General features: G+C 45.9%; 1 protein-coding gene across 1 annotated transcript; it reads right to left on the reverse strand.

Annotated features, from left to right (window-relative positions):
- Positions 1-257: 257 nt before the first annotated feature.
- On the reverse strand, positions 258-1,147 carry LOC136514220 (uncharacterized). Its single transcript, XM_066508200.1, has one exon. It carries the CDS (start codon positions 1,064-1,066, stop codon positions 815-817), a length of 252 nt encoding a protein of 83 aa, XP_066364297.1. The 5' UTR covers positions 1,067-1,147; the 3' UTR covers positions 258-814.
- Between the last annotated feature and the right edge of the window lie 14,287 nt (positions 1,148-15,434).

A 15,434-nucleotide genomic window follows, 5' to 3' on the forward strand; every position in this document is an offset into this window, starting at 1 on the left:
ACGGCCGGTGGTAGCCAAGGGCAGCGACGGCGCCGGGGCGGAGGAAGCTAGGCTACGAACACTGCGGCGACGCAGCAAAGAAGGGTGCGCCCTGTGCACTTGTGCAGAGTAAGCAGGGGCTCGACGGAGCCTTTCTCGTCAAGTTGCCATCGTCATCAAGCTGTATCTGTATGTAACCTTTGAAACTTGCCGGGGAAGGGGAAGGGTAAGCCCTGAGCCAGAAATTAGTGAAACTCACAAAAAGCACGTATTTCACACAAGAAGCTCAATTTATTTGACATGATAGCAAAGCAGAGTTACAAACATGACAAGGGTGGTAACACAAAGAGGAAGGACCAGACCATAATACTTGTTGATCCCTCCTGAACCTTACACAATCAAACACTCAGCAAACTACACAAACTTGCATAATACTACACTAATCACACAACAGAGACTTAGGACAAACCAGCAACCGCAGGAGGTTCTTTCTTAAAACCCGCAGTAACCTCCTGATAGCAGCCACTGAGACCCAAACCAAACCAAACCAAAGAGCAGGGGCAGGACAAGAAGCACAAACCAGCAAGACCATGGATGGACCGGTGCGTGCTCTAATATGGCAACCGATCCATCCGAGACGAACAGACACCCACCCACAAATACGGAGAGATTCACAAGAGCTTCGTAGTAATTTTTGGCCCTCTGCCAGCCCAGCCCTCTCTGCTGCGTGCACTAAAATGAGCACGTGATAGCAGCAGAGGAGCGGGAGCATCGGGCGGACGGAAGGGAGAACGCGGAGAGCCATCCATGCCGGCCGGCGTCGTCATAGGTTGTTTCACTTGTCGCCGGCGTCATCGGAGGCCGGGAGACCCTCCTCGCCGTCGCCGCGGTTGTTCTTGACGAGGCCCGCGACTATGGCGGAGACAGCAGCGACGACGTCCTTAAGGATCTTCGCCTTGATCTGGCCCCTCCGCGGCGGCGGCGGCAGGCCCGCGCCCGCCCTGATGCTGCTGCCGCCGGTGGCACCGCCTCTGGCAGCCACTGCGGGCATGGTCGGCGCCGGAACCTGGATGGTCTCGGTGGCCATCAGCGACGCAACCCCGGTAGCTTGGACTGGTTGGTGGGCGAGAGGAGAGGGGAGAGAGCCTTGGATTTGATTGCACAGGAGTCGGCACTCGCGGAGTCGCGGTGCCTAAAATAGGCGGCCGAGCTGCGGAGCTGGGGTCGCGTTCGCGAGCAGAGCAGAGCAGAGCAAGGAGAAAAGCGCAAAGACCGCAGGTTGTGGGGCCCAAAGTGCGCGTGAGAGGGCCCGCCACCAGGGAACGGACGAACCACGAGTAGTTGCGGTGACTTGGAGGGAAACACGTGTGACTGACAAGTAGGGACAGTCATCTTCTAGGCCCACGTGGCCCCAGCACAGCACCCCGATATTCAACGTGGTCGGTCCGTGGGCCAGCGTCTTTTGATGTGGCTAGTGTTGATATGCTAGTCGCTCAGCAGTCAGCACTGGATAGCATTAGCAAGCAGTCGCGCTGGTGTTGGTGCCACTGATGCGGCTAATGCTGCGGTTAGCACAAATCAGCAGAAGGAAAAGGAGATGCTTCTAAAAACCGCCGGATCTCAGTTCCAGTATAATTTATTAACTCGCGACTTTTTTATCGTTGGTTTCAGAGTGACGGATGCTCCTATTTTTGGCTTTGGCTTTCTAAATAAACATCCTACAGTAGTATAGTTAATGATCTATCTAATGATAATAATTATGTATTATAAATATTAATATTTTTTATATATAACTGATCAAAGTTAAGACACGACGACTTTTATTTTGGAAGGAGCAGGAGCACTAGTGCACATCAGCTCTACGGTCGCAATCCTGGTCTGTTCCGCCGGCAGCTCTCCGTAACGGTGGCATACTAACGTAGTAGACACCATCCGTGACCTGTCTGCCTTCCTTCTTGGTTAAGGACACACTGTATTGGTACGTACCTTCTTCCTTCTTGATGGGTCAAGAATCATCCATCTCTGGGTCTCATTGCCGCAAGCATCAGGTACGGCGTTGCTCGCGTGATGTCACCGGGAGGACGTCATCACACTAGCCGAGCCAAGCACTACCGGACGCCACAGCCACTTCAGGTATCCGGCACGCAACCGCGGAAGCCGTTTGTTTGGCTTTGACCCGGTTCGCTGACTCGTGCCAATTTCTCCGATCCGGCATTCCGGCGTGCGCCTACATCCCATCCCGCCGAGCGACTAGTCGACTACCGAGGGCGGCGGTCTCCGCTTTCCTCAGCGCAGGGATGTGCGCGTGCGGCGTGCGCTTGCCGTTCGTGCTTCTGCCTGCGTCTCCCGATCCTGCGATAGAGTTGAGGAAGGGCTTAGCATACTTTGGCTTGAATTTACGAATTCAAAACAAGTTTAGAGCTTGTTTGGATTACAGATTTTCATAGAAATTTTAAAGAAATTCAAATCCTATATTTTTCTTACATCATAAGTTTTTTGAAATGAAGGAATAAAGTTTTCTTTTTCTAGGGAAATGCTTGCTTTCCTTCTTGAAAGGGAGGAAATAAAAACATTCACTTCAGGACCTTTATGGAACAGATTTGCTATCTATTAACCGGTTGTTCTGACTCCCTCCGGCAACCAAATTCTAGGCCATTGGATATGGCATGTGTCGCGTGCCGCGACGTCCGATCTCGCGCTCTCTGGCTAGTGATCGCTCCCTGGTTCTCTATGACTGTCATGTGGGGTCCGCGTGCCCGAAGTTGGAGTGTTCATTCCCCCTTTCCTCATTTCTCATTTCGTCTCGTCTTCCTCCTGGCAACTCTTGGCGACTCGTTGTTCCCTGCCACGGTGGCCGGAGATTTCTAGGGGTTGGCGAGCTAAGTTGTTTCTGCTCCCTGTTGTGATAGTTTCCGTCGTTGCTAGGGTTCGTTCTCGTATTAGTCAGTTGTTGACGGTCGTTAATGTCAATTATAAACCATCAACATAACCTACAAATATAGTTAATTCCATCACCAAACTTAGATCTAGGGGTTTAAACTGATAAATTCCACAACTTTTGGTGAATCTGTGTTTTCAGCAAGGTTTATCCAGAAAACCGTCAAGGGGGACTTAATTGTTAGATTATATCACGTTTATCCGCGACGAAAACTACTTGGGAAGGATCTAGAACACACCAGAAGGCAACCCACCGAAACAGACCTCAAAAGGCTGACATGTGGGGCCGGCCGGCCCCACCTGTAGGCCGGCCGGCCTATGGGTTCCACTGGTCAGTCTCCGCTTCGACGTCAGTTCTTCCACCGCCATTGAGGATCAATCTATGCCGTTGCTCAACGTCGGTTCAAATAGAAGGACAAGATAGAGCCATGCTATACATTTATGGGCTCAATTTAGAATTTGGCCCATAAAGGCCCATGTGCATTTTAATGAGATATGGTGTAAAGTTTAGTACCAATGAGGCTACTAAGAGGAGGAGGGTGTCAGGCGCCCCTCATAAATAGCAGCCCCTACCCCTCACCCTAGAGCCATCCTAAAACCCTAATTCATATCCTCATCTCAGGATCAGGGCATCGCATTCAAGAGGTTTAGTCTTCTATAGGATTTAGTCTTGTCCCTAGAAAATAGTGAGTTAGAGAGTGAAGGAAGAGTTTAGGGAAAGTATCGGCCTGTCGGTGCTACCTCTACGGCTTGTACTTTGGTGGATCTAGGTTTCTCCAAGTCTACATCTAAGATACATCTGGTAATTAATTTCTGTTTAAAGTAAGTTTTATGCTCTCTTGTTCACGGATTCACAGTTATTTTGAGTGCTTTAGTCTTTGTTAGATCTCTAGATTAGAGTAGTAATCGTTAGCATAAGCGTGGTGCTTAGGCTATCGACTACCTGTGTTTGCTCTCTGCTTCTTGGTTGTGTGGTAGCAGCGGGAGGTGACGGCTCCATCTATCCTTTGTAGTCCACACTGAATTGAGCAGGTTCTTAAATTAGTAGGACCATAGTCATGTCGGTAGAGTTATCTATTAGCGGTGCTTTACCATCTAAGCGATGTCCCGAAGTGAACACTAGAATCATAAGCCTTGCTTTTCATAGGGTCATAATCATAGGAATCCTCTCTACTCATACCTTATACCTTGATTGCTATCTCCCTGGACAAACTAGAGTTTAGATAACACACACGTTTCCCTGTGAATACGATACTCGATAATACTTCGAGTGAAAACTACCTCGATACCCGTGTGCTTACAGATTTTGTCTCTGTGTACCACTACAGGCATCAACAAGTTTTCTGGCGCCGTTGCTGGGGAAATGGTTGGTGTGATTTCATCGAACCAGGTTTGTCCTTGTATTTTTTATTTTATTTCTAAGCATGGATAACGTCACGCCTATCAATCAATTCGCTGCTCCTACAGGCGCACAACTAGAGCCACCGGAATCTTCGAAACCTATCTTTACACCTGGCTATGAGTTGCGTCCGAGTTTAATAAATTTGGTCTAGGAACAATCGTTCTTAGGAGAAGACGATAAAAACCCATATACCCACCTACAAGAGTTTAAACAAACTTGTGAATGCTTGCATATCGCAGGCATGTCACATAAAACCTTAAAGTGGAAGCTATTTCCATTCTCTTTGACGGGAAGAGCTAAACACTGGTATACGCAAATCGTAGGGAGTGTACAAGGAGATTGGGAAGCCTTATGTTCTAGCTTTTGCTTATTTTTCTTTTCCATCTCTGGAGTGGTTAGCCTACGAAGAGAGGTTCTATCTTTCAAACAGAAAGAAAAAGAATATCTTAGGGCGGCATGGGCACATTTTAATGACCTAGTCAATTCTAGCCCTTACCTTGCCATTCAAGACCCTATGCTTTTACAACACTTTTATATGGCTCTTAGTGGGGAGACCACGCAGCTTCTTGATACAACTTCTAGAGGTGCCTTCTTACATTGCTCTGCTAGTGAAGGAAGAAATATCCTTAGAAAAATCCTAGAAAACACCCCCTACACTAGCATTCGTGATGATGTCCTAGAAGATGTTGAGAAAACTCCTGAGGAAAAACCTGTGATAGTTAAACCTGAACCTTTAGCTACCACGCTTGAAGCCTCAACTGCCCTCTAAGTTCCCGAACCACCAAAGGAGAATAAAATTCTACCTTTGAAAAATATGTTTGAAGTCGAGGATGAGCTCTTCTCTGATTTTGGAAACACCTCGAGTTATTATGCCATAAGGAAATCTTTGGCACCATCAGCACCTAATGAGCATCTTCCTGACCCAACCGAAGAGAAGTTCCTTAAAAAGACTATGAAGAAGTTGACAACAATAGTAAGCAATGAGTGGTTGGGAGAATCCAAGCTTTCTCCTGAAGTTATTTGTTTAGATTCTCCTTCTACCTTTATTCGTTGTCAGATTCATAAAACTTCCTTCGATGCTTTATATAATCCGATTGTAGGAGTAAATCTTATGTATAAATCTTTTGCACATACCCTTCTTAAAAATATGCAATTAACTCCAACAACCAAACTCTTAAAAAGTCTCTCAGGCCAACTCCTTCCTAGTGAAGGAATCTTTCACCTCATCCCTATCAAAGTAGACGAAACCAAGGTGTACCTTAGTTTTTATGTTTTTGATATTTGGGAGTTCGATCTTTTGATAGGACATCCAATAGAGAGACTTCTACATGAAGGAAGAAAGGGGAGTATAAATGTAAGACTGGAGAAAAGCATAAACCTGTCTATTCCCATCACTCGTTCATTACATGTTAAGATAGAGTTGAGTCCCGAGCAAGATCCAATGGAGGAGATTATGGCAACTTCTCTCTTGTAAGCCTCCAACAAAGATCTCGAAGAGGATGCCTAGGATTTCATCCAATACAAAGAAGAACCACAAGATCCTTTCCCTCTAGATGAAACTCAAGAGCCACCAAAACCCCCATTGTGCTCAAACCCCTTCCTTTAGGGTTGAAAAACACTTTTCTAAACAATGATAGGGAGTCTCCTATGATTATTAGTCATAAACTCTCTAAGGACAAGACCCTTCAACTCCTTACCATTTTAGAAAAGCATCGCTTTGCTTTTGGCTACTCGCTTGAAGACCTCAAGGGATTAGTCCTCCTCTTTGCATCCATCGCATTCTCATAGATCCAACATATCCACCTTCTAGGGAGCCCCAACATAGGCTTAATAATACGATGAGAGAAGTTATTAAGAAAGAGGTTTTGAAACTTTTGGATGCAGGGATAATCTATCCTGTGCCATATAGTGAGTGGGTAAGCCCGGTACAAGTTGTACCAAAGAAAGGGGGCATGATTGTGGTGAAAAATAAAAAACATGAATTAATCTCATAACAAACAGTCACAGGATGGCGGATGTGCATTGATTACCGAAAACTTAACAAGACAACTGTAAGTGCAATCAAGCTCTAAGTGGGTTTTGGTGATGTTGACCACATAATTAAAGGACTGTTGGCTTTGACAAGTGTTTGATAGCATATCTTTAATCATGGATGCAAAGAAACAAAGGAGGAGACCCCCAACTCGAATGGATGGCTTGCAATGGCTCCAAGAGCTAGTTTAATTCATTTTATATTTTGAAATTGAGTCATAGGGCAAGCCGTACTATCAAGGGGGTTACTAATGGTATGTTGGGTGGAACCAAGTGCTCAAAACTCCATCTACATCTCAAATAATCCTAGCCACAAAAAGTAAGCCGTGCTGAATTCTTATCTGATCTGGCCTGCGCGGAACCTCCACGCTCAATCATGGAGGCTCTGGGTCTGTCAGACCCGACCATTTTGTGGGTGACAAGGGTGGTATTTATACCATACCCCTTCGTCCCCAACAGTCATATTCTCTATTCCTTCATTCCTGATGAACAAAAGCTCTCTCTCTCCCAAGCTTTGTGCTCCTAACTCCCTTGCTCAAATCTTTGTGATTCCTTGAGGGATTTGGCTCTAGAGAGTGTGAGAAAGTTTGAGAAGATCATTCTCCTCTGTTCTTGTGCACTTGGTGAAGCCCTAGCCGCTTGGTATGTTCGTTACTCTTGGAGCTTGGCTCCTAGATGGCTAGTGGTTGCTCGGTAGCTCCCAATCCACTGTGGTTGAGCACAGAGAAGTTTGTATTACCCTTTGTGACTTAGTGGAACCCTCTAACCTATTGCCTTGGTGATAGGTTGGAGAAGAGGAGCGAGTTGAAAGAGACTCTATAGCCTTTGTGGCTAACCTCAATAACATGGACGTAGACAAGCATTTGTGGTGAGTTGAACCATAGGATAAATCCTTGTGTTCACTATGATTGTTGTTGTTATTGCTATCACTTGTGATTTGGATTGATTTTTAGGGTTTGCATCCGATCTATGAATTCCTCATCTTCTAGGTGCAACCGACTGTTTGGATAGCTCAACATACTCCCCAGGAAGGCTGGTATTACATTCGATCTATTTTTCATTTGTTAAATTCCACAGTAGATCAATTTTATACTCTGATCCCCGGAGGTTCCATGCTCAGTCCTAGAATCTCCGTGCCCCGGAACCTCCACGCTCAAACCCGGAGGTTCCACATTCTGACTGGTTTCGTGAAGTTGATTAAATTTTAGAAAAAGGCCTATTCACCTCCTAGGCCACTTGTCAGATCCTTTCAATTAGTATCAGAGCAAGGTTTCCTCATAATAGCACTTAACCATGTGAGAAAATGGCAAGTCCTAGAGAAAGGATACTGGAGGAAGTCAGAGAGGAACGCTTTGAGGATGTTCCTAGTGAAGAGTGAAAGGATCAAGATGCCCAAGGGGTGAATTGGGCTAATTCTAAATTTCTTTGCAATAATTAAACTCTACGGTTAGCTCAATTAACCCCTTGTGCCTAGAAAGTGTTTTTATTGATCTAACGCACAAAAGTTTAGCACCCTAAGTTCCAATCCTACTCTAGCATAGCAATTCTAGGAATATAAATGATAAGAATTGAATTGCTCAAAGTAAATGCTCAAAGTAAAGATAGAAGGAGGAACGCGGCGATGTTTTGCTGAGGTATCGAAGAGTCGTCACTCCCCACTAGTCCTCGTTGGAGCACCCACGCAAGGGTGTAGCTCCCCCTTGATCCACGCAAGGATCAAGTGCTCTCTATGGGTTGATTCTTCGACACTTTGTCGCAGTGAATTACCCACAACTGCTCACAACTTGAGTTGGGTCATCCACAAGCTCTCTAGATGATCACCAAGCTCCCAATCACCACCAAGCCGTCTAGGTGATGGTGATCACCAAGAGTAACAAGCATGGACTCTCACTTGACCATGACAAGCCTAATGAGAAGGATAGATGCACACTTTGCTACTATTGATCTCACTAATGAGGGCTCTCTTTGGGATTCTCAAATTTCAATCACCTCACTAGGACCTTGCTCTTCTTGGCACTCTCAAGGATGTTTCTTAGCTATTGAAATAAGCAAAAGTACCCCCACACATGAATGGAGAAAGTATTTATAACATGGGCTAAAAAACAAACCATTATATACCTCTGCGGGGTGACCGGACACACTGATCATGTTGATCAGACGCGCCGATTAGTTCACCCCAAAATCTAGTGTTTAAAGTGTGACCGGACGCTAGCCAGCATCCGATCAGCACTGACCGGACGCGTTCGGTCATGATTTTCCCTCTCTGGAACCTTACTAGAGTCGACCGGACGCTGGCCCTCAGCATCTGGTCACTTGACCTCTCAGCGTCTGGTCACTTCTAGACAACTTCGCCTTGATCAAATGAACTGACTGGACTCTACGCCAGCGTCCGGTCACACCGAAGCCAGCGTTCGGTCAGTATTTGACCCTCCATTCACTTCCAACTTTCGAACGTACGTGAATGAAGTTTGCTCCAATAGATCTAAGGGCTTTTTAGGAGCTACCTAGTGCTAGGTTTAGCAAGTGTGCACCACACCTAACCCACTAGACTCACCTAGGTCAAGCTACCCATCCATACCCCCCTTAATAGTATGGCCAAAGGAAAAACAAAGTCCTAAACTACTCTAAGTGTCTCTTCAACTCCAATTGACACTTAGAACTAGTTCATCCTTAACCTTGTTGTTCATCCTTTGAAAACCAAAATGATTTCCATCATAGGGGCATGACCACCATGATAGCCTAATCGATCTCCATTACCATGACCTAACTTAATTGCCTCTACAAAACACACGTTAGTCATAGTAATCGCGTATTGTCATTAATCACCAAAACCCAACTAGGGGCCTAGATGCTTTCAATCTCCCCTTTTTGGTGATTGATGACAATACTACCTCGAGTATGTGAAAGAGTTGAGGTTTTTAACATGCTTGGTTCATATAAGCTTTTGACAATAAGAACAAAAGAGTTAGGCAAGCTTATATGACCCAAGCCAATATGATGTACTCAAAAGATATGAAATAAGCATGAGTACAAGTAATAAAGCTCATTTGCATCAGAGTAAAACGCGGAAGCAAAGCAAATGAGCATAGCACAAGTGATATGACATGTAAATAATTCAAAGTAGAAACCACACATGTCATATATCACAATCACGTGGATTTCACTATCACATAAATATAGTTTGATGCATAAAAGTAAACACACAAATGCATAATAGTGTATCACACATAAAAACCAAATATAATAGATAGTCTAAGTAAACTAAGCTCCCCCTAGATATGTCGCTCCCCCTAAGACTAACATACTCGATCCCTCTCCCCCTTTGGCGTCAAACACCAAAACCTAAGGGTCGGTCGGCGAGGCTGCAGCGGACAAGTAGGGCACTGAGGTACGAGGAGCAAGCTGGAACTAAGTGTCGTCATCATCTAAACCAGAGCTCTAAGCAGTCTGACCCTCTATAGCTAGAAGCGACGCTAAAGCGGTCTGGATTGGATCAACAACTGGAACTGCTGTATACTGTGCAAGTATGACTAGAGCAGCTGGCTCTGATGATGCCACTGAGGAAGGGAGCATCTCTGTAGTCCCAGTAATAGGTGCAACTATAGAAGGACCTAGGACATGCAAATATGGTGGAGTAGGCTGCCCTATCAACTCACTAAAAGTCGCTCCAAGACTCCTAGAGACTAAAGTGTCTAGCACTAGTAGCGAGGAAGTCTGAGCCAGTGTGAAGCCTGTCTAGAGAGGTGTGAACTACAGGGCTAACATGGGCGAAGCAAACCACTAGGACACCTGCTCTGTAGGTGAAGCAAACTATGCTGGTGACTGTCCCTGACTCTGAAGCCCACTAGGTTGTAATGCTAGAGTCATAGAAGTGGTGGCAGGCTGACCAAGCTAGGGTGAAGGCTGTGGCAGTGGAACCCCAATAGTTGTCACTACATGCTACATAAATCCAATGAGCTATTGCTGCATGAGGAGCTACTGTTGATGCATGGCCTACTGCTGCTATTGTATGGCCTGCTGCTGCCGCTAAAACTCATCCTATTGAGCCTAGAACTATGCAAAAGTAGCGGCGGTCTCCTGAGCCTAGCGAGCCGGATCCTGCCTAATCCGCTCAAGTATGGCAAGTAGAGCAGGTTTAGTCTACGGTGTAGATGGAGCTGAACTGAAGCTACCAGCCTCATGATCATGTCGTCGAGGAGGCATCTGAGGGATATCATGGTAGTCCTCATCTGAGCTGTCGCTGGGGTCGCTCTCAACCATCCCCTCCTGTTGAGCGTCAAGCTCCTCCTCCTCTATAGCTGCTATGCCCCTAATAGTATCATCCTACTAGGCTACAGTCTCTGGCACCTCTGGACGATGACGTGGCTGGCTAGGTGCACTTGGTGTACTATGGCAGATCATCTAAGTCAGGTTATATGTAGGAAATTCTATAGTAGCACCACTATACTCAGCTAGCATCTTAGGCGGCCTCACTGTAACTGCCCTATGAATAAGAAACGTGATCTAGTGGGTATAGGGCAACTGTCGATGACCTCTGAACCCATCAGTAATAGTATCCTCCATCTCTAATAGAAGGAGATCCCAAATATCAAACACTATCTGCTACATCAGACAGTTCAGTAGCCACAACTGTATGCGAGTCAAGCCCTTGCGATACCCCATCCTCAGAAGGAGTGTCCTCCTCATAATAGCATCAAGCACTCTAGCAGTGGGAGTGAGATCACTAGGTGTCCTGCTAGACCCCTCGCTGAATGGCTCTGTGAAGCAGTGGCGGACTAGATCTGTAGGGGGCACCATCCCACCATGAGGACGTCTGGGGGGCACTGTCTATCCATAGCAAACCTCATGTAGCTGGATGGGCTACTCCTAAAGCCTAAGTATCTCTCTAACCCTAGTGCTCGTCAGCCTATAATCTCTACTACTGAATCCAAAGTGTATGAATCTGTGCTACGGGTCAATCCAGAGAGAAGCATAGAACTGATGGACCCAAGATGGAACATATAAGCCTATCCATCCAAGTAAACCTGTTAGCCTGGGCAGGTAAGAAAGGTAGGGGCAAATGTGCTCTCTAGCTGCTGTAACAATAGACTCTATGTTGCACACCCTCTGAGATCTAAAAATAGCTCCACTGTTAAGATATGCATTATAGAAGTCCTCCTGCAGTGGTGTGTAGAAGCCCTCTGATGCACGCTCATCTTGCCTCAGCGGAAACCACTGCTCAAAATCCACAAATCTGAGTTGCTGCACCTGCTTGGCTGTGGTGGCCCTCAGATCTAGATGAGTCACTAGAGGTGGACCCTATGGTCTGGGTGGTGGACGAGAACCCCTCCACTGTGTATCTACCCTCAATGTGACTGGAGCACGAGTACAACTAGAGCGACGAAGCTGTGGCTGAGGTGCCTGCTCTGTCTCCTCGGCCTGCTATCCCTCCTGAGTATGCTCTGCTACCTATGGCTCCTACTATGACTCCCCCTGAGGCTGACTCTCATCCAAGACAACTCGCCATCCCATGACCATGACAGTCCCAACTGGACCACCATGACGATGCTCAACCTGCTCAAGTGTAGCTCTAGTAGAAGGAGAGAGTTGATCTACGATCTGGACTCCACTCCTAGCACCTCCTGCCTCTGCATGCTCTGCTGCTACTGCAACTATGGCTGCTCTAGCTGTGTCTGCATCTGGATACTTCCACTTCTTTGTTGCAAGTTTCTTCGTCGCCTTGCCTTTTGGATCTATAGGCAAGCGAGGTGGGTGTCTTAGATCCTCATCACCGGGACCACCTCCAATATTCTTGACACGAACCATCAGTTGGATCTGAAAAGAACAACTGCCGCTGACAAGAAACAATTGTCAACTGTCACTTCTGAGGCTTGACCTCGATCCATACTCATGAGCTTGGCCCTGAGTTGACTGACAACTACAAAAAGGACCTCAACGGCACCGACTCGCTGCACGATAGAATAGATAGGATATACAAATAATTTTAATTATCCATCTAGAGATACAAAACCCTAAGAAAGCAAGCAATTAGGTATGAAATTGAATCGAGGGCTTACTACCTGATGAACTAGTGATCCAAAGAGATGAGAAGCGACACACGGGGACCCACCAAATCGGCTAGGGTTAGGGTCCTGGCTCAACTAAAATCAGCGACCGAGATGATGTGGAGGAACTGACTAAGGGCATGAGCTTGGTGGCTAGGGCAAAGGCATGGGTGGTGCAGCATGATGCAGCATGGAGGGTGCTAGCGCTAGGGCATGGGGGTGGCTCTGGTGAGGCGGTATGGCTATAGTGGGAGCTTGGCGGTGAGCTGGCATGGCGTGGGCGCGACGGTGCAGGCAGGGTGGCACGTGGGCGAGCGTTGGCACGCGGTGCGGAGGCACGAGCGGTGGTACGGCATGCGGGCACGACCCAGTGTGGGTGGCTCGGGCAGCGCAGAGAGTGGTGGTGCGAGGTGCGGTGGCCGGTGGCGTGGGAGTGAGGCGGCGATGTCGGCGTGGTTGCGGCCTTAGGTCAAACGGCGCTGCGATTAAATAGTGGCCCCCAACATGATGGGAAAGGAAACAAAGAAAAGATATTGAAATCTGCATGATTTCTACTAACCGAACGCTCCGGTGGTAGCGACCGAATGCTGCCACCCAGCATTCGGTCGATTCTAAAGAGGTCCAAATCCCCTAGAATCGTGACCGAACGTGTCCGGTGGACACTGACCGGACGTAGCCAGAGTCCGGTGCAAGCTGCCATCATCATCTTCGATCGACCAGATGTTGGATCGCCATCTGATCGGACGATGGGAGAACATTGTTTCAGCGTCCGGTCACTCCTTCGCAGTAGGTTCACCTCCTGTGAACTAACCAGACGCCGGACTTCAGAGTCTGGTGCAGCGTCCGGTCACTCTTTTTCTAGCAAATCTTCAAAGTCCTTTGTGCTGCATATTCCCAATCAAGTCCTAACTCCAATAAGATCCAAATAAACACCAATTGGGACTGATGTGAGTGACCTCTCTCAAACCCTCAAGTTTTTTGAAATATTTTGCCTTAGGCTATAATTCTTTTTAGAAAAATAGGCAATAAGAGGGCAATTGAAGATAAACGACAAAACAACATTCATGCATATGCAATGCAATACTTGAAAGTAAATCTAGTTGCTTGTCAAGTTTGATCCAAGGTTAAGCTTCTTCACACGCTTTATGGTGGTTATCTTAACCATGTTAGACAAGCCCTATATGCATTACCAAAAATTAAACATGCTGTATATTACAATGCAATGCAAGGGACAACACAAGCTTATTTTTTAGTGAAGTTACTAAAATCAAGAACATTGAGCTCATTCCGCAATCGACAAAAAGTCACCTCATCTAGTGGTTTAGTGAAGATATCCACCAATTATCCTCGGTCCTTACACCTTCTAGTGAAATATCATTCTTAGCAACATGATCTCTAAGAAAGTGATGATGGATATCTATGTGCTTGGTGCGAGAGTGTTGAACCGGGTTATTTGCAAGTTTTACCGCACTTTCATTATCGCACAAAAGAGGTACTTTTTCTAGAACTACTCCATAGTCTAGCAAAGTTTGTTTCATGTAAAGTATTTGTGCACAACAAGCACCCATGGCAATGTATTCCGCTTCGGCGGTGGACAAAGCCACACTATTTTGCTTCTTGGAGGACCAAGACATAAGTGATCTACCAAGCAAGTGGCACCCTCCGAATGTGCTTTTTCTATCAACTTTGCAACCGGCATAATCCGAATCAGAATAGCCAACTAACTCAAATATAGCTCCTTTGGGATACCAAAGGCCAATGCTTGGTGTGTGCTTAAAATACCTAAGGATTCTTTTTACGGCAATTAAATGAGTTTCCTTAGGATTAGCTTGAAATCTTACACACATACACACACTAAACATGATGTTGGGCCTAGATGCGGTTAAATATAACAAGCTACCAATCATAGAGCGGTAGATAGTTTGATCAACCATGTTACCTCCCTCATCTAGGTCGAGATGTCTATTAGTTGGCATTGGTGTCTTGATTGGCTTACATTCATCCATCTTGAATCTCTTGAGAAGATCATTTGTATATTTCTCTTGAGAGATGAAAATTCCTTCTCTTATTTGTTTGACTTGAAAACCAAGAAAGAATGTAAGCTCTCCAATCATTGACATCTCGAACTCCTTTGACATCGATTCACCAAACTCTTTGCAAGAATCTTCATTTGATGATCCAAAGATGATATCATCAACATACACTTGACAAATGAAGATGTGCCCATCAAGCTTCTTGGTGAATAGTGTGGTGTCGACCTTCCCGATAGTGAAGCCCTTCTCAATGAGGAAGTCCCGAAGGCACTCATACCAAGCTCTTGGGGCTTGCTTAAGCCCATATAATGCCTTGGACAACCTATAAACATGATTAGGATATCTAGGGTCTTCAAACCTAGGAGGTTAATCAACATAGACTAGTTCATTAATAAAGCCATTTAAAAATACACTTTTCACATCTATTTGATATAGTCTCATTTCATTATGTGATGGATATGCAAGGAGGATACGAATGACTTCTAGTCTTACAACCGGTGCAAAGGTCTCTCCAAAATCCAATCCTTCAGCTTGAGAGAACCCCTTTGCAACTAGTCTTGCCTTGTTCCTTACAACTATGCCTTGATCATCTTGCTTGTTGTGGAACACCCACTTTGTTCCAATGACTCTTGCACCTTTTGGCCGCTCTTCAAGAGTGCAAACTTCATTGCGGGTGAAGTTGTTCAACTCTTCATGCATGGCATTTATCCAATCTGGATCTCGAAGAGCTTCTTCTACCTTGGTAGGTTCATAGCAAGAGACAAAAGAGTGATGAGCAATAAATGAAGCAAGTTTTTGTGAGCGAGTCATTACACCCTTTGATGGACTCACTATGATGAGATCTTGTGGATGATCTTGTAGTAGAGGTGTATTTCTTCTATTGACCACTTGAGGAGGAGGTTGTGGAGCATCAACATCTTGTGCTTGTACCACCATTTGATCATAGGAGACATGGGTGTCTTCATTTTCTACTCTCCCCATCTTTATCATCATCTTGTGGCACACTTG

The sequence above is a fragment of the Miscanthus floridulus genome, chromosome 16 (assembly GCF_019320115.1).
Source record: "Miscanthus floridulus cultivar M001 chromosome 16, ASM1932011v1, whole genome shotgun sequence".
Lineage (NCBI taxonomy): Eukaryota > Viridiplantae > Streptophyta > Magnoliopsida > Poales > Poaceae > Miscanthus > Miscanthus floridulus.